Source organism: Morone saxatilis, unplaced genomic scaffold (genome assembly GCF_004916995.1).
Source record: "Morone saxatilis isolate NCDOM2014 unplaced genomic scaffold, NCSU_SB_2.0 Contig0, whole genome shotgun sequence".
NCBI classification, from domain to species: Eukaryota; Metazoa; Chordata; class Actinopteri; family Moronidae; genus Morone; species Morone saxatilis.
The window spans coordinates 6,115,506-6,133,006 of NW_023339650.1; the positions used below are offsets into that span (position 1 = coordinate 6,115,506).

The 17,501-nt window shown below is 40.7% G+C and overlaps 1 protein-coding gene across 3 annotated transcripts; it reads left to right on the forward strand.

Annotated features, from left to right (window-relative positions):
- Window positions 1–898: 898 nt before the first annotated feature.
- On the forward strand, window positions 899–17,247 carry rnpc3 (RNA-binding region (RNP1, RRM) containing 3). 3 transcript variants are annotated; one of them, XM_035655682.1, is made up of 16 exons: window positions 899–944; window positions 1,413–1,569; window positions 1,650–1,697; window positions 1,812–1,921; window positions 2,220–2,309; window positions 5,315–5,426; window positions 6,115–6,183; window positions 6,942–7,084; window positions 7,337–7,462; window positions 7,842–7,984; window positions 10,125–10,310; window positions 12,130–12,224; window positions 12,487–12,545; window positions 14,091–14,223; window positions 16,639–16,716; window positions 17,182–17,247. In XM_035655682.1, the coding sequence occupies exons 2-15, from the start codon at window positions 1,417–1,419 to the stop codon at window positions 16,705–16,707; spliced, it is 1,536 nt and encodes a 511-aa protein (XP_035511575.1). In that variant the 5' UTR covers window positions 899–944; window positions 1,413–1,416; the 3' UTR covers window positions 16,708–16,716; window positions 17,182–17,247. The 3 variants fall into 3 exon arrangements, with proteins under 3 accessions (XP_035511575.1, XP_035511568.1, XP_035511584.1); XM_035655675.1 differs by lacking the exon at window positions 17,182–17,247 and adding an exon at window positions 16,870–17,175; XM_035655691.1 differs by lacking the exon at window positions 17,182–17,247 and adding an exon at window positions 16,870–17,175 and having other exon boundaries at window positions 10,128–10,310.
- The last annotated feature ends 254 nt before the right edge of the window (window positions 17,248–17,501 follow it).

Here is a 17,501-nt window from a genome sequence, read left to right on the forward strand (position 1 = left end):
CCTCATGGCACATGCATAAGGCATTTTAATATCTCTTATTCCCACTACAGAGTACTGAGTTGCAACTAAAGTCATCGTCCACTCAAAAATCTGTTTTTCTTCTTGTTCCTACAGTTGGATGTTTGAGCTTCACTGTGTACATTCTTCTCTGTGCTCATTGAAAATCTGATTTTAAGGGATGGGCATTAGACATACATTATTGTTGCAAGCAGACTGTTTATATATGTCTTAATACATGTTTGGAGGGGATCTTTAATATAATAATTAATGGTAATTTCAATTCCTTTCTGACTGCCTCGGTTTGATCACTATTACTACTACTATTACACAAAGTATTTTAGTGGCATCTCCAATGGCAAGACTGACAAAAAGTTTCTCCATTGGTTTTTATTAGGCAATACTAAATTCCAAAACCATTTAACATCAATTAAGTTTAGAAAATGGGCCCAAGACATGAGCACGACACTAAAGAAAGTAAATAACAGGGCAGAAATATAGCAGATACTGTAGCAATTACCACAATATAAGCCTATTTTGACATGTCAACTAAGTTAGCTGGTGATCATAGTGCAACATTTATCATCTAAAGAGCCAGATATGTCCATCAGGCGTCGGTGGAGACCAAGATAAACCTAAAAGGGCTAAAAAGAGAGTAAATACTGAACATTTGCCAGGTGGACAAAAACACAACTGCAGATGAATGCTAATGCTGCTCATTGTCTGCTCTATGTGTAAATAGGCAGTTGTATACTCTATCTTAATGTTGGGATTAGAACTTGTTGTAAAACTGAATTAAAGATCCCCATCACTAGTAGAAGGCTGTAACTGTGAAGAGCCTGCCCGCATACTCCGGTCCAGGAGGTGGCGGTAGTGTCGGCCGAAATCCCCGTTAGCAGAAGAAGAGGCGGGCGGAAGTGGAGATGTTTACCGGCTGCTGCAGGCAGGTTTGTTATCAAAGAGAGCTTCATCATTTGAGCCTTAACGTATCACTTTAAACTCCTGCTTGTTGGTTGAATTCTCTGTTGAATGTCTGGGAATAGAAGTGAGACGGCGAAGACAAGCAGGAAGTGTGCACCTCGCTGTTGTTCAGCTGGAATGTTAGCACGGGGCTAAGGTTGGAGCTAGCTCCGTGTTGCTGTAGGAGCCTCTTCATTTAAACAAATGGACAGTTGAACTTTGTCCTGCTGGTATTTAAGAAGTGTTTGGGATCAGTTCTTTAAGTCGACAGTGTTTGTTTTAAAGGAGGTTCACGTTTTACAGCCAGTTCTTGAATGATTCACAGAGATGTCTATACTTCATTCATAGTAGTTATTGCTGGATGAGGTTTCTATTTGTCTTGTGGTCGGAGGTGCTCTGCAGTCTTTGTCCCTGTGTTGTGTCCCTGCAGTAACTGTCTGTCTGGTGTCGTGCAGGGAAATGGACCATCATGAGGAGCCGGTCCAAACAAGCGGCTGTAAAACGCTGCTGGTCCGCCACCTACCAGCCGAGCTCAGCAAGGATGAGAAGGAGGACCTGTTGAAGTATTTCGGAGCAGAGTCAGTGAGAGTCTTCTCCAGCACGGGTCGTCTGGTAGGTTGTGTCTCAGTCTTTACCTCTGGAGGTGTGCTTGCGTTGGCGTCCATTCTGAACAGGCTTTTCCATCTCCGCAGAAACATGCAGCCTTTGCAACATTTAGGAGCGAGAAGTCAGCAGAAAAAGTGAGTTACTTATGTGGTGTTTTGGATTAAATACAAGCCTTCTTTGCATACATTTACCAAGATCGTATTTGGTCTTAATCTGTCTGTATACAATCCCCATCACGTCTGTGTCAGGCTCTTAGCAGGCTCCATCAGTTGGACATTCTTGACCATACACTTGTTGTGGAGTTTGCGAAAGACCAAGATCACGTGACAGTATTAAAGGACCCACCAGTGTCACACAGGTACGTTGAATCTTATGAATTAAGAAACACTGTTGATCTGCACTCACTGTAGTTATCTGAAGAGTTGCTTTTGCTGTTAACTTCCCTGTGAGGTAGAAGCAGATGTTGGGGACCGTTGTGTGCTCTCAAGATCATGCTGTGAGCCCCCCACACACACAGGGATGTTATTTAGAGGTTATTAGCAAATGAACACAAATCACATTGACTAGACTGACAGTTGAAACGTTGTCAGTCTTAGGTGAAAGCTGTGGTTAAGTCCTTTTTTGTAACATATTTACTTTTTTTTTTTTTCCTACAGCGGTAAACATGCCAAGGAAGAGCGGAAAAAGCAGGAGACCAAGCTGCCAAATATTCCTCTCATAGAGACTGGCATTGCACCTAGCCTTGGGTGAGTGTGGAGTATGTGTCCTTAACTAGCTTTCGGTAGCAAGTGAGTTGAGCAAATCCTGAATTATGACATTTAAATGCCCCACATATACAGAGCTGGTGGGCAGAATGTCATTCTGCAGTGCATTATATACTGAAGACATCATATTGAATTCTAGTCTTGGTTCTCGCTCAGCCTTGTGAGGTACCAAATGATATCTTATACACTTAAATATGCACGTATGACACATGCTCTCCAAACCTGATCAAAGTCTGTCAGTTCAGGCGTGTAGAGGCTGCCGGAAGGCTAGCTGACAGCAAAACCTGGACGAGAATCTGAGACTAGTCAGGAACTGTCAGAGGCCGTGTGTCCAATTAGATGGTCAGGCTGCCTCTGAACGCCTGACAAGCTGTCTGTCCTGCCAGTTGGTGAGACCAGGTGGTCTTTGATACCTCTCGCTCCAGTACTGACTTTCTATCCTGTCGTGTGCTAAAATCTGGATCAGCCAGTCTTCATCCCCTCCTGAGATGATGCAGTTGGCTTTATTATGTATTTGCAGCATGAGTCAATACTACACTGATTGTTTATCGGAAGCCCGTAACGTGAATATATTCTGTTGAGTTATCCTGTCTGGGTTCCATACAAGTGTTAGCCAATACATGTTTTATTCTTCTCATTGTGTATCGCAGTAGAGCATTCTGGGACATTTTCATACTGACAATAATGTATTCAGGGATAAATCTGAGAAGAAAAGCTGATGTCTGAAAGGTCATTGTTGTTAAAAATTCATGCTTTTGAATGTTTCTATATAGGTGTAGTGATGGCCTCACTGGATTAATGTATCGGTTCTAAATTATGCAGACGTCCCTTCATTGATCTGCTGAAAGAAATCTAATCAATCTGAAATGCTCTGAATCCAACTCATAGCAATTGTTAGAAACCACATAATGTTTTCGTTGAGGGGTTTGTCTTCCCAGTGGTCACCATGCTGGTGACTACTGTTAGCAGCACTGCACTTTATACAAAATGTGGTAGACAAAAGAGATTTTCATTTTCAGTGCTCCTCAGCCCTAAAATCTGACATCTGGCAGCTGTGGTGAAACAGGATAAGCTGTATAATATGTGATATGCAAAAAAGTACGTAGACATAGTCTACGTACATACAATTTATATTTTAAAAAAAATCTAAAGAATTCATGCAAATTAAATTGAAAATTTGTTAAGTACAATAAGTGGATTAAAATAAGGTAGGTCATCAAATTCATGAAGAAATCATATAAAAATTCAACATTAGCATAAAGAAAGCCTGCTCATTGGTTTGTAACATTTCCTACAATAGCATATACCTCAAACAGTTGTTCTTTAACAAGCTAATTCCAAATCATTTACTATAAATTTGCCAGTTACTCAGTAACTGTTATAATGTAGCTGCTCGTTCCTCACAAGCTAATTCCCAAAATAGACACTGAACTCTAGTGGACAAGCTACTTGACAGACTGGGAACACACATTTGATTTCAAAACACGGGACCATACGAAATGTAATTTTCCAAACCAGGGCACTGAATCTACAGAAGTGCATTGCACTTACTGGCAAAAACAAATTGGATTTGTTTTTCTGAATGAACGTCTTATTATCTCATAATTATAAGATCATTTTTCATTGAAAAAAAAATTAATTCTGCTCTGCTTCTCTGAATTAACAAGATACCTCTAGCATGCTCTCCATGCCCAGGTCTGACTATCAGCCTCCTGAACCTAAGCCAATCCTATATCCAGCCTCCAGCATGCTCATGCAGGGCTCAGTGTTGCATATCCCTATCCCGTGGAGATCCAGAGGGAGGAAGGCGTGGTCCATGCCCACGGCCGGTGCCTGTTCTCGGCTGTCGTCCCGTGTCCACACACCACAGGATGTGGAACACCCAGTGTCCGCTCACACTCTCTCTCACACACACAGGAGCACAGCCGAGAACAGGCACTGGGCCTAGGGCACATGAAGCCTAATGTTACTCACTTCTGTGGTTTATCCGTGAAGTGTACGCATTTGCAGACTGGAGTCTATGTTAAACACTGACAGACAGAAAGATCTGTGTTATATGCGCTTGTTTCCTCTATGAAACATCTGTATCCTCACTGCTTGCATTACTGTAAACTGTGATGAACTGCTGTGGGTCACGTCTCTCACCTGCGTGGAGGCGCACCCCCAACTGCGACTTCCAGCGTCTTCTAGCCTCCAGCGAGCTCCAGCCGGCTCATGCAGGGCTCTGGCCTTAAACCCTTGGTAGTCTGCTGGAGAACCAGAGGGAGGCAGGGAGATGCCTGTTCTTGGCTGTAGGGACACTGGAAGTCGACGTGATCGAAGTGAACGCTGTACACTTCAGTATGAATCAGACACATACTTAAACCAGACTGGCAGTATGAGTGTTATTACAGCTGAGACTAAAATCCACTATTAAAATTAAATCACTGTTAAAATAATTGTATTTTTTTTTATAACATGACATTTTTCACCTTGTGTTCTCCCAAGCATTGTTACACAGTTATCAAATTGACAATTTAGGTTTATTTAAATTGATTAGACCCTGACCTCTGACTAATACGTTTGACTCTTTTGGCCCAGCAGGGCTGACTGCTAATAGACTTCTTCCTCATTTCGCCAACTGGCAGATTAAATACTATGCACTGTAGCCCCCACCCCAAGTCTTTGTTTATTAGGCCTGAGCACATTTAGATTTGTTCTCTGCTGCCTTCTGGCTTATAAAAGTTATTATTGCATGAGGACCAGTCTTGCTGGTGCTGACATGGCATGCTGGTCCCAATGTCCCTTAATGGCTGGATTTTGTTGAGTGCTTGTCATCTAAAGAATAAGCTACCTAGCTAAAACTCACCGGCTGGGCCACACATGCATGTGTCTCCATTATGTTGACATGTTGTTAAGTGAGGGGAATATTGTATTTAAGGCAGCGAATTGCAGCTACAGTTTGCTTTAAGTCATTTTGTCTTTTTCTCTCGCTCTCTCTCCTACAGGTTGAAATTTCAATCAAATCCCACTTTGAAATATTTATACCCACCACCTTCTAATAGCATTCTGACAAATATAAACCATGCCCTCATCAGTGTGCCAAAGTTTTATGTTCAAGTAAGTAAATACTGCTTCTTTTATATCACTTTATTTTTTACCCAACACCTGCATATCTTTGATATGCAGATGCTGGTCATTTGTGTGTATGTATTTGTATCTTTTCATACTGTCCCTGTATTCGTACATTCCTTTTTTTGGAAAGTGGGAATTTGTACAAAAATGCAAATGTGACAGCATTTCTAGCCTTCAGATTTATATTGTAAAATGAAAATACGCTTCTGGAATAAGTGTCCCAGAGGTTTTTGAACTGCATCCAACCTCTTAAAGATCAAACAGCAAACATTTGCCTTTTAAATTTCAATTTGGGGAGCTAGTATTAATAATAAACCATAAGTGGGAGGCATGAGTTATGGGTTTAACATTTCCCTGGGAGCCGTGCTGCCTGGATTTTCACTGCTGCTACTTCCGGCATTGGCGTCTTGGTGGTGCTAGCGTGTTGCAGAGAAGCTGCCTGCCTGCTCAGCTTCACCACTGGTATCTCACTTCAGCCTCAATCTCACCTTGATCCTTGTATTTTAAATGAAAATGCAAAAGCCTTGCAATCTGTTTTACATATGGAGCCCGGCTTACAGGCTGTCTGTTTGAGAGCAGCCGTATATTTTTATTACCAGCTCCCTCCAGCTCTTGGTTTGAATCTTTTGATGCGATCATCACTGGTCTTATACTCATATCTCTAATTATACAGGTACTACATCTGATGAACAAGATGAATTTACCATGTCCCTTTGGCCCAATCACTCCCAGACCCCCCATGGTAAGCCTGTATACATCATATATTGGACTCCGTAGAACAGGCTAATGGTCTGATTAGTATGTAGATGCTTGTAATTGTTTGATGTGAAACAAGGAAAACTGTGTTGTGATAAGGAGGCCAGTGTTCAGATGTGTCAGAGAAGATGTGTGATGTACAAGGAAGGAACTCAACTATTGAGGTTAACCAGTTCACAGTCGTAGAGGACCGTCACCAATCAGCAGCTTATTGATTTAGTTACACTCTGGGTCATATCATTACCTCAAAGACTGTAGCTTCCACATAAAAATAGAAATTAAAGATTTGTCAGTGCATACGGAGAAGCACATGCGTGAGCATGGCTGTACATGGGGAGCCCAGAGTACTGAGGGCAGACAGTGGACAAGCTTATTGAATATGGATGTCTTACATACAGTACATTTTCTGCATTTCCAAATTTAGATCAACAAGGAATAATCCTCAGTCACAGCGCTATAAACCTCATTCTTATCACAGTGATCTTTTATTATTGGTGTAGGTAATATTTCAACACTTTGTATATGTCTCAAAATATTGTCATTTTTATTCAAGCCTAACACAAATCATCCCTACCGTGATAGTAAACAAAGTTGTCAGATTGCTTCTACTATCTGCAAACCAATGAGTCCCAGTCTTTAAGCATTACTTACCAGGCGCCTCAGCAAAGACAACCCTCATGGAACCTGTCAGTCGAAACCTGGAGGCATTTGTAAGCTAAGCCATGTTGTTTTTGTTTCCTGCAGTTTGAGTTCCTGCCTCCTGCGCCACCCATGCCCATGCCCCCGCCCTTCCCTCCTGACTACCCCCCTTTACCAGAGGAGGAGATGGAGCTGTCCAGTGAAGAGGAGTCGGAGTATGAGAGTGGGGATGACGAAGACAAGGAGAGGTGAGGAGCACATAACCACTCGCATTAGGGAGAACTCTGCATAAAAAAAATTTTTGAGACAAAGAAATTGACTTTGTTTTGCATCATATTGCTGCTGCCAGTCGAGCCAGTGTTAATGTATCGTTCAGAAGTAATAATGTTTCTAGAAACTAAAGTGGCCTGAAGGGAAATGTCTCTAAATTCTAATGGGTGGGCTTTTTTTTGTAGGTAGACATTTTTTTCCCCTTATTCCCTATGCTTGCTTTATTTCAGGATTGTTCGTCTGATGGGCCTGGTCAACCAAGCATGCAAGAGACCCCTGAGACCAAAAACAGCTTCAAAGAGAAAGAAGCCCAAGATCAAGGATCTACTCTATGCTCCCAAACCAGACTCTCAGAGGTACACCAAAGGCACTCATGCATGTCACAGTCCTTACGCATAGCTCATCTCGAGACAGTATTCATAGGCAGCTAAAAACAAGAACAAAAACCTCCAGACAATAAGTCTTCCTCATAAAGACAGCCTTGTGCGGCTCAGAGACTTATTGTTTCAGCACCACACACTCCCTTAATGACAGACCACAAACTGTTCTAAACTATAAATACACACACACACACCTCAGTGTCTCTCCTGGCTGCATGTTTGTGGACTGGGAAATATCTGTGGTTGACCAGAACAAGATATCTCAACCCTTAAGCCGCTCAGGAGCCAGGTTTATTGTGGCTACTTTTTAGAGGCTGCTGTTGAGGGCAGTGCTGATTGTCTCTGCTGTCCTCAGTGCTCCAGCGCTGCAGCCCTCCGATGTGTTTGAGCAGCCCCACCCCGCTGGGCAGAAGAAAATTGAATTCCACATTTCGGTTCCAGAGGTGGCAGCAATAGTGGAAGGAAGTGGGCCAGGTCAGCCTGATGATAAAGTCAGAGGTAAGGGCTCTGCTTGATATTCACTTCCTGCAACTTGTAATTATTTTCATTAGTCAGTAAGTAGTCAGCGCTCTCTTTTGTTGATAATTTAATATCAGGGATCAGGGATTCCCAGAGCTCTAGATGAAAATTCCCCAAAATATTAAATTTACAATAAAATAAGAGGGGAAAGCAGCAACTCCTTGTGACGAATTTTCAATCAATTATAAAAACTGTTTGATTTTTCTCGTTACTGACTCATTATTTGACATCATTCTAGCACTATCTGAGAGGAAAAGTGTCCACTACGTTATATAATATCCCTTTGCTAGGATTAAACCATTTGGTAATGTCCAATCAGTCTACACTTGCATTCTGGGATCTCTGTAGTCTTTGTAATGAGTTTATAAGGTATATTGGAACAAGGGCTTCAACTAACAATTATTTTCATTGCGGGTTATTTTCATTAATCGATTAATCATTAGTTCTATTCAATTTTAGAGAAATAGGTCCAAGGTAGCATTTCCAAATGTCTTAGTTTGTCCAATCAGTGCTCCGTATATAAGATATTTAATTTACAATGATAGAAAACATTACACTATACTACAACAGACCCACACATTTTAGAGGCTGGAATCAGCATTTCAATCATTTGGAATTTCAGCTTAAAAAAATAATTAAATATATATATATATATATCTTAATTGGAAGGAACCCGGTGCCAGTGCAAATTCTGCTCAGGCAAATTAAGATAAATTGTATTAAGTAGTGTCGTATTAACACAAAATTGCTTCTTTTACAATATGCTAGTAAAAATAAGTCAGACTGATACTATAGTGTGCACATACATTTGGGGGACTCGGTATAAAAAGTGCACCGCCTACTCTCTTTTGAGCACTGTAAGGATTTGATTATTACTATACATCATGTTTATTATCACATTGAAGCAGGAGGTGGTTTGATACTCCTATTGACATAAGTTAAAGCCCTTACCATGAGTGAAGTCGGAGCCAAGTGTTAACACAGCAGTATATCACAGCAGAAACCCGCACCAAAAAGGTTTTACCATTATCTGTATGAGGAAATGTCATTGGGGGCACAGTCTGTGTTACTTGTCAGCTGTGCAGTTCCCCGTTTGCCTTATCTCCCTTCTCTCTAGCTACAACTCCACTCCCTGGCAAGCTCCTGAGAAGTAAAATAGATCTCAAAGTCAAACACAAAAGATTTCCTAAAGGCAGGGGAAAGATAAACTATGACAGGTGGCTTTTTGGATTAGTCTTGTTTTGGGGGAGGGGAGGGGGGTGTGCGATCCGATAAACAAGCTATTTAAATGAAAAGGGGAGGTGGGGGACAGATAAGGAGGAGGATAATTTTGAAAGCAGTGATCTAGTTCTCTGCCCAGAGTGTATCAGAAAAGCTCCCCAACACTGCTTGCTCCAGTGCGTACACACATACACCTTATGTGGATGAAGAGCCCCCCACCCCCTCCTTGGATTTGTACAGGCTCACTGCTCTTAGTAATTCCACCTACAGCGTGTGCGCGCATGCATGCACTCCTCAAAAGTCTGCCAGAGTTATCCTTCCCACTGCCTTTCAAACTCCTGTCTGCAAAACAGGAGTGGATTTTAACTCGATTACAGTTCTTTATTTGACATATAGTGAATGTGCTTATGGCTCACTTTTGAGACTGTCTTCTTTCAATTAGCAGTACAACCAGTTTGCACTTAAACATTATTTATGCCAAAGGATAGCATTTATCTTATTAAACCTCAAAAAAATAAATCATTATTTTCAACTCCGGTAAGAAAACTTTAACATCAATATGTTAACGTAATTGCAACCAAGAGGATTTGCTTCCACTGCCCCATCCTGAGCTTGTTTGGTTTACTGGGAAAGGATAAACATAGTGGAAGTGATTATTTCACCATCTGCTATTGTTAGACACTTTGAAAACTTCCATCTGTATTTGTGCTGCAGGGGGAGTGTCCTCTCTCTGTTTTGTATCACAAAGTAATCCAGCAACTCCAACTTGGTGGCACATTATGTGAAATGCAGTTTAGCTGCTGCCAGTGATATTGCCAAAATGAATGTTGTAGCAGCTTGATAAATGCATTTCAATGTGCTACATATAGTTCCCTTATACTGCTCTGTATCCCACCAGAAGTGGACGAAAGGGAGCTCAACCCCAGCAGCAGTCAGGAGGCGACGGAGGCTGAGGGTTTTGGGAAGATTTACCCCACTGCCCAGCCGACCCAACAGCAAGACGAACACAGTGACGACGAGCAGGATCTCCCGTCAGACGTCATCTCCAGGAAGGACCTGGAGAAAGGACGACTGTCAAGAGATGGTAAACGGGACCTTTTTAAACAACGCAATGACTCAGTGATTAGAATTGTCCCCTCGCAGCAAGGTTATGCTGGGTCCAAACTACTGGTCTCTGCTCAGTCTGCTTCCATTCACCCCCACCCTAAAGACAGGAATATTGGAATCAGGAAAGTGATAGTAGACAATCAAAACTCAGACCTTGAACTTTATTTTTCAAAACTAAGAAAAAACATTGAAAAAGTAGGGAGAAATGTAAGTATCAATTTAAACATTTCATGTAAGCAAATGTTTTGTATTGGCATTGATGCTGTACGACAGTGACCATATCAAGTTTTAAAAAGCTTTTGAATTCTACGTTTTTAAACAGCCATAACAGCCTTCTTCCCTCTGACAAATCCTATTTTGTGTAGAAATGATGCAATAATGGGAGCAGCAACAGTTTGTTTGAAATGCATATTAGAAATGGTTGGCAGTAAGTGTGAGTAGTGAGTGCCATCATGGCTGAACAAAAAAGAAAAGTTCCAACTGCATAAAATCAAACTAGACAGAAGAAACCAATGGATCCCTTGGAGGGAGAGGAGCTTGTGCCAAAAGGTTTAGCACTAGCATTACCTTTCCGAGATTATAATCACTACAAGATGATAAGGACCCAGGAGAGATGTAGAATAGTTGTTTTTCTTCAGGAATGATGCATGCTGCTGTTGGTGATTAGCTGCTGTCTGTCTTTGGTGTGTTATTATGTAAGGACCATGTCCAATATTGAGTGAAAAACATCAAAGCAATGACTACTTGTCACCAGTGATGTCACCAAACCCTAAAACAATTTTGGATTATTACTTAAAGCCATTTCCTTTGATTTGTCTGTCAAAGGAAGACACTGAAAAAAAGTCTCAGCCTCAATTGGATAAAACTGCGCTGTGCTTTCAACAATGACTTTATCTAATCGATGTTTATATATTAACAATGTATCAAATGACTGCGGTTAATATGTAAAGGGAAGGTCTAGAGGGAGAAATCCACAGAGAAATATTGCCCAACCCTTCAGTTCCTCTAAGCTATTTTAGCATCTTTCAGCTTATTGTTTTGGTTTTACTGCCCAACGTTTTGCTGCTTAGATCAGTCTCTCCACTCTCGTCAGTTACATTTCCAGACCCAAGCAGCTCTTTTCAGCAAAAAAAAAAGCTTTGAATGGACCAGCACCAAACAACATACAGAGTGGTAAACATGTTTCACATTTCACAGCTAAATAACCAGATACATCATGATAATCCACAATTAATATTAGTATTTATACCTTCATTTCCATTCATATTTACACTATGTTAGAAAAGGGTTGATGGGTGATGCAATTACAATTGCAGCTGAATCTTTGTGAAAAACAAATCCTTCTCTCTTACATTTCATCACCCTCCAACCTGAACCCATATTTGATGACAGTTGCGTTTCTGACTTGTTTCTATAATGTAATCTAAGAACAAAGCACAGGGTCGCAAGTTCATATTTGATAAAGGAAAAAAAAACATTAGGTTTTTGTTCAGGCATGTTTTCCATTCAAATGCTGTACACAGCAGCTGAGATATGATGCGTCCATTTCATATCTAAAATGAACTGGGTGGTAGGTGCTGGGATCAAACATGTAATCATTGCTTTAATGTCTGAGCACATCTTGTAGTTCTCCAGTCCACTCTGACTTAAATAAAACATTGAGTGGATGCTATTGAGTTGCACCGAATTTGAATTTACCTTTATGTAGGTATAGGCAGCTCTGGGGTGCTTTGTACCTGTTTTTGAAATGCACCTTGCACCAAGCTTTTTTTTTTCCCCTCTCTCTTTTAAAACAGAGATAAAAAGGATGTCTGTGTTTAAAAATTATGAGCCGGGTGAGCCAACATGCAGACTGTACGTGAAGAATATCGCAAAGCAAGTGGAAGAGAAAGTAGGTACATTTATAGCACTTGACCCACTTCTGTGTGTTTGTTGTCACTGGATATGATGCTTATTCCATTTTCATTTATTGCTTAAGACCATTATCTGTCATCAGAACTTTGTGTTATTAAATGTCACTTTTGTCAGTTTGCATTGTGATGTAAATTCCCAAAGCCCACAATAACAATAGAATAATAAACAATACAATCAGCACTGCATTCATATTCATATATATACTTTTTCCCCCCTGATATTAATTATTTGTCCTGCAGGACCTGAAGTACATCTATGGGAGATACATCAACCCTTCGTCAGAAGCAGAGAGAAACATGTATGTACACTGCAATCCTGATAATCTTGACTTTATTTCTTATCGACAGGGCTTGCGCGTCACTTCACCCCATCCAATCTCTGTGAGCTATTTTCGACTGGCAATTTGTCGCTTTCCTTTGAGAGTTTTTAGTAATTCATGCTGACTGTGTTGTGTTATTAATAAGTATCCAACCTGACGTAGAGATCATGAGGGACATTTTATGTTTGTGCATCAGCAGTACTTCAAATGAACATTCCACCTGAGTCATCAAACTGAGCTTATGTTGAGTAGAGGGCCAGACTCTGAACACAGATGTAGGTGATAAACAGGAAGGCGCAGCTCTGCCAGAGAAACAGTTTGTCCTCTAGTAACCCGTTTTCTAAATAGTGGCTTTTTTTTTCATGTAGAGGGTTATTACAGTTTATGTTAGTGAATTTCTTATGATTAAACATGCATTGCAAATAAGAGATCTTATGTGTCCTAGCCTAAACCCAGTCCGACCTCTGACCCTTTTCTGCGTGTCATCCTCTCTTTCTATCCCCGTTCCTGTGACTCTTCAGCTGTCTCTATCCATGAAAGGTGTACTCCTCTCTGTTACATCTACATTAACCTAAACTTTGATATCTCCTTTTAAATGACAATATATCCTGATTAACAGCTGCTGTTATTGGTCTGTGTTTGTGTTGATTTTGTCAGACGTCACAATCATTAAATATACAGTAGGTGAAAATATAGGTCAACGCAACAGCTTGAAATGACTGCTTGTTAATGTATTTATGAGCCACGACTGAATTACTGCTTTGTACGGCTCAGTAGTCTGACAACAGAAACAATACAATATGTAAATGAGAACAACTTTATAGTGAATTTGGCTGAAGTAGGAGGGCAGGAGGAGACTGAGCGCAGTCACAGGTGGGGGCTACAACATTCTGTGGTCTTTAACTGTCTCTGTAGTGACTCATTTTAAATGTCCATACAGGACAGCTGTTGTCATTAACCTGTATTTATTTTGTCAGATGACATCGCGATCATAAAATAATGATTGAATCAGCCCCACTCTTGGCAAATGTTGGCTATGATGCAGTTTTGTTTGCCAAAGGAAAAATGGACAAAGAAGAAGACATTTAGCTGTTTTTCTATTGTTCAGGTGTTTCATTGTGGTATGGAACCAAATCGTGGTTAAAAAAACAGATTTTTAAAATTGGTTGGTGGGAACTGACAGCAGCCAACACGCTGCCATAGCTTTTTGGTAATTATTAACAGGATGTTATATTAACTGCTGTTATTTGGGTCATAGTTTGTATCAAACTGCCCTGTACTGACCAATAGATGAACCATTATGCCTGTATTTGCTTCTCTTTGGCTTGAGTTGCAAATCAGTAGAATCGACTGGTTGTAATAAACACCTTGGGTCTCTGACACATGATTTACAACCACTGTTTTATTTGGCTACAGAAGACTTTCCTCATGTAACTCTGTGTACCTGCAGAATAACGTTGACTCTGCCCGGCTACAAGCTTCAAGTGATAACGATGTGTCCCTGCTTTGTTTTTTTCCCCTAAGGTTTGACATTGTGTTAATGAAGGAGGGGCGGATGAAAGGGCAGGCTTTCGTAGGACTCCCCAGTGAGCAGAGTGCAGAGAAAGCTCTGCGGGAAACCAACGGCTATGTTCTCTACGACAAACCTCTCGTTGTTGTATCCTTTTATCCCCCTCGCAAGATGAAACAAGCATGAGGACTGGAAATCCAGGTTATGTATTTATTTGGTTGGGTTTGGTTATTCAGAGTGTAGTAGTGGGCACATAGATGTATATAAATATCAATTCAGTGGAGACTCATTAAAAAAAAAAGGTGTTGGTGCTACCCTAGAGCAAACAGTTGGCTCAAAACAATGGCAATGTACTTTTTCTGTTCTGTATATTTCCTGTTTCATATCACTGGGCCATTTTACATTGAGAATTTGGGAGATATAAACAGTTTTGGGCAATCTTGAAAATATATCCAGCAAGTGACCAATCAAGAAAAGTAAACCTAGTATATACCAATGCACTGGATCAAATGTCACTGAACATTTATAAAGGGGCAGTTAAGATGTGATGTGTGATGGTTATTAAGTGGACATCTCCTATCACAGATGTGTTGTTGGCTTTGGTCCACTCTGGTCTTCAGGAAGATGAGGACTAATTTCTGGCAGCCCTGAAGCACCACCTGCTCTTTCTCAGTTCAACATTGATAATTGCACATCAACTTTTGAACTTGTCTAATGGAACAAGGCAATTGATTTTGATGGTGTTCTAATGTGCACATCATAACCAATAAGCTTGGCAACAGCATATTGGTCTTTGAGTTCAAAGGATGAACAGTGAAGTCCGCAATGTAATTTACTTGAAGGTGTTGTCCTGCATGTAGCTGCACTCCAGGTAAGGTGATAGAACTGGAGCAACAAAAACCAATACAGAGTTTTCATTTAGTCACCATTCAGTAACTAAAGAGGTTGCTTGGAAGCTTGACATTTGAAAACTTTGCCAAGCTTCTCTGTCGTGCGAAGGTATTAACTTGATAAAGGGGCCCTAAAATAGTGTATCAATCAGATAAAATTGTGCTGGATTGGAGCTTGTTCCACGTGAGTCCCTTGTGCTTCGGTAGGTAATCTGAATCCAGTGTGGGAATGGCGGACCCTGCCACTACCAATAAAAACTACAGAGAGGTAACTACGGAATTTAAATATCATTTCATGAAAAACCGACATTCAGCAGCTAGCCAAGCTAATTTGATTTGTATATTGATGGTTTTTGCCTGAGTTGCACAGTTAAAAAACAACTTTATCAACTGTGCACGACAGAGTGGGTCGTCCCCCATTCGGAAGGTTGTTGGTTCGATCCCCGGCTCCTCCTGCCACATGTCGAAGTATCCTTGAGCAAGTGATTACTGAACTCAAATTGCGCGTCGATGCATTAGCATCGGTGTGTGAAATGTGTTATGAATAGTGTTAGTTTCTGTTCGATGGACTTGCCATCACTGTGTGAATTTTGTGTGAAGGTGAATGTGGCACGTAGTGTAAAATGCGCTTTGAGTGTCGGAAGACTAGAAAGCGCTATACAAGTACAGGTCCACGTCCCAGCTTAAAGTGTTTCTTGGATTGTGCCAGTCCTAAATACAAAAGGACAGTGCAAGTGTGCTTAAAAGGTTGCAAATAGAACTCTATTGTGCTATGAGATGGACCAAGACTTTTTTTTTAGGGGTGGATTCTATTTTGAGAATCAAAAAGTCGAGTAAGGTTTATCCTGGTACAGATGTCTTTTTAGCAGTCATAGGCAGAGGACAGCCGGTCCCAGTTTAGATTCCCTATAATGATTTTTTCAGTGCTAGCCTGAGACTACAGTATGCCACTTGCCAGAGGATCCTCAAACAGCCTGCTCCTAAAATTAGTGACCTGGAAGGAAAACCTGCATGAAATACTAGTAGTTTCCAGTTTACGTTTTATTAACAGACAGCACTACAGTGACAGCTGTTCCCACATCTGGCTCCTCCCCGTTTATTTCACCTGTCACATCGACGAGCAATTTATCAATCAATGTGAATGACAGTAGCTGTCAGTAAGTGAGCCAACCTCAGAAAGCTAGACACCCAGACTCCTTACAAGGTCTGTTTTTGGCCAGAAGTCTTATGGCATTTATGAGCAAACAGCTGCGACCTTTTCTTAAATTAAATTCATATGAGGCGGCAAGTGTCACAAGGAGGAGGGCCCCTGTGGCTTAAAGCTGCTGCATATAACTCTGGGAGTAAAACATGACAATATGTGAGTATGTGATGATCCGTCTGTGAACCTGTGCCCAAAGCTGAAATTGGCTTTTCAGTGAGGTTGCTGTTTTGGTGTATATTTTCTGTGGTACTTTTGGTGTATTACATTTGTAGATGTCAAAACTACAGTTATAGCAGTAGAAATGCAGTAATGGATGAAACAGGAGCTTTGTGGACTGTTATTTTTTTTGGATCAACTTCCTCTGCTTAAAAGAAACTCAACGTTCTTGCCTGAAAAAGAAAACGAGTACATTTTTACCTGATTAATGAAACTGTTTGTTACCTACGGACCTTAACTATACATTCACAGCAATTTGCCAGGTCTGCAAGACCAAAACAAGATAACACCGATACCAAAAGAGGACCAAAGCAACGGTGAACTCAACAGGTGAGTGAGACACTGAAGCATTTGGTGATCTGCAGGACAAAATGTATACTGATTCCTCATTATGTCGTAGTATCTGTACTGTATAGAACAGCCTTATTATCCTTGTAATGGTGTTTTCTTTTTACATTTTTGTTTACACTTTATTTATTCAAGATGCCAAGGCTTGATATTGTGGCCCAGCAGAACCATTTGTATCCTTATTCTGGCATATCCTTTGGAAAAGAACAAAAGTAAATGGGAGCAGTTTATTTGAAGTTATTGTGGCACAATTGGAACTTGAAACAAGTTGACCTGTATTGTAGTCTAAATTTAAAAGGACTGAGTAGCATGCTTTGTTTCTGTAGCGTATCTTAAATCCTTTGTCTGAAATACTTTGGTTCGTGTACACTCTGTAAACATGTGCTATTTTTGAGTCTCTTAAACTTCTCATTACAATGTTCTCTACCTTGTTTGACTGAATTTCAGGTGATGGGCTTCAGATGTCATCTTCTTCTTTTTATTACTAAATAAAAACATATTTTATTAAAATAACTTTTGTCATGTTTTCTTCCAATCACAGTCTCAAACATATGTCACCATTTGTGGGTACACTTCAGTCAAACTATCGTAACTGATTATCTTAAGTCCCAAACTTAAAGTCCTGACAGCCGAGTAAATACAGACTGGGGAAGGTATATGAGATCTAGATTGGCTCTGCAGCAGATGGTGGGCTGTCAACACAGCGGAAAAACCACAGTCCTGAAGAGACAGCAAACAAACCAAACAGACTGCAGTCTGTGGGAAAT

Coding starts and splice junctions, on each gene's coding strand:
- rnpc3 (XM_035655682.1), top strand. CDS start 1,417: ATGGACCATCATGAGGAGCCGGTCCAAACAAGCGGCTGTAAAACGCTG. Junction 5,427..6,114: donor TGCCAAAGTTTTATGTTCAA/GTAAGTAAATAC, acceptor CTAATTATACAG/GTACTACATCTGATGAACAA. Junction 7,985..10,124: donor GCCTGATGATAAAGTCAGAG/GTAAGGGCTCTG, acceptor GTATCCCACCAG/AAGTGGACGAAAGGGAGCTC.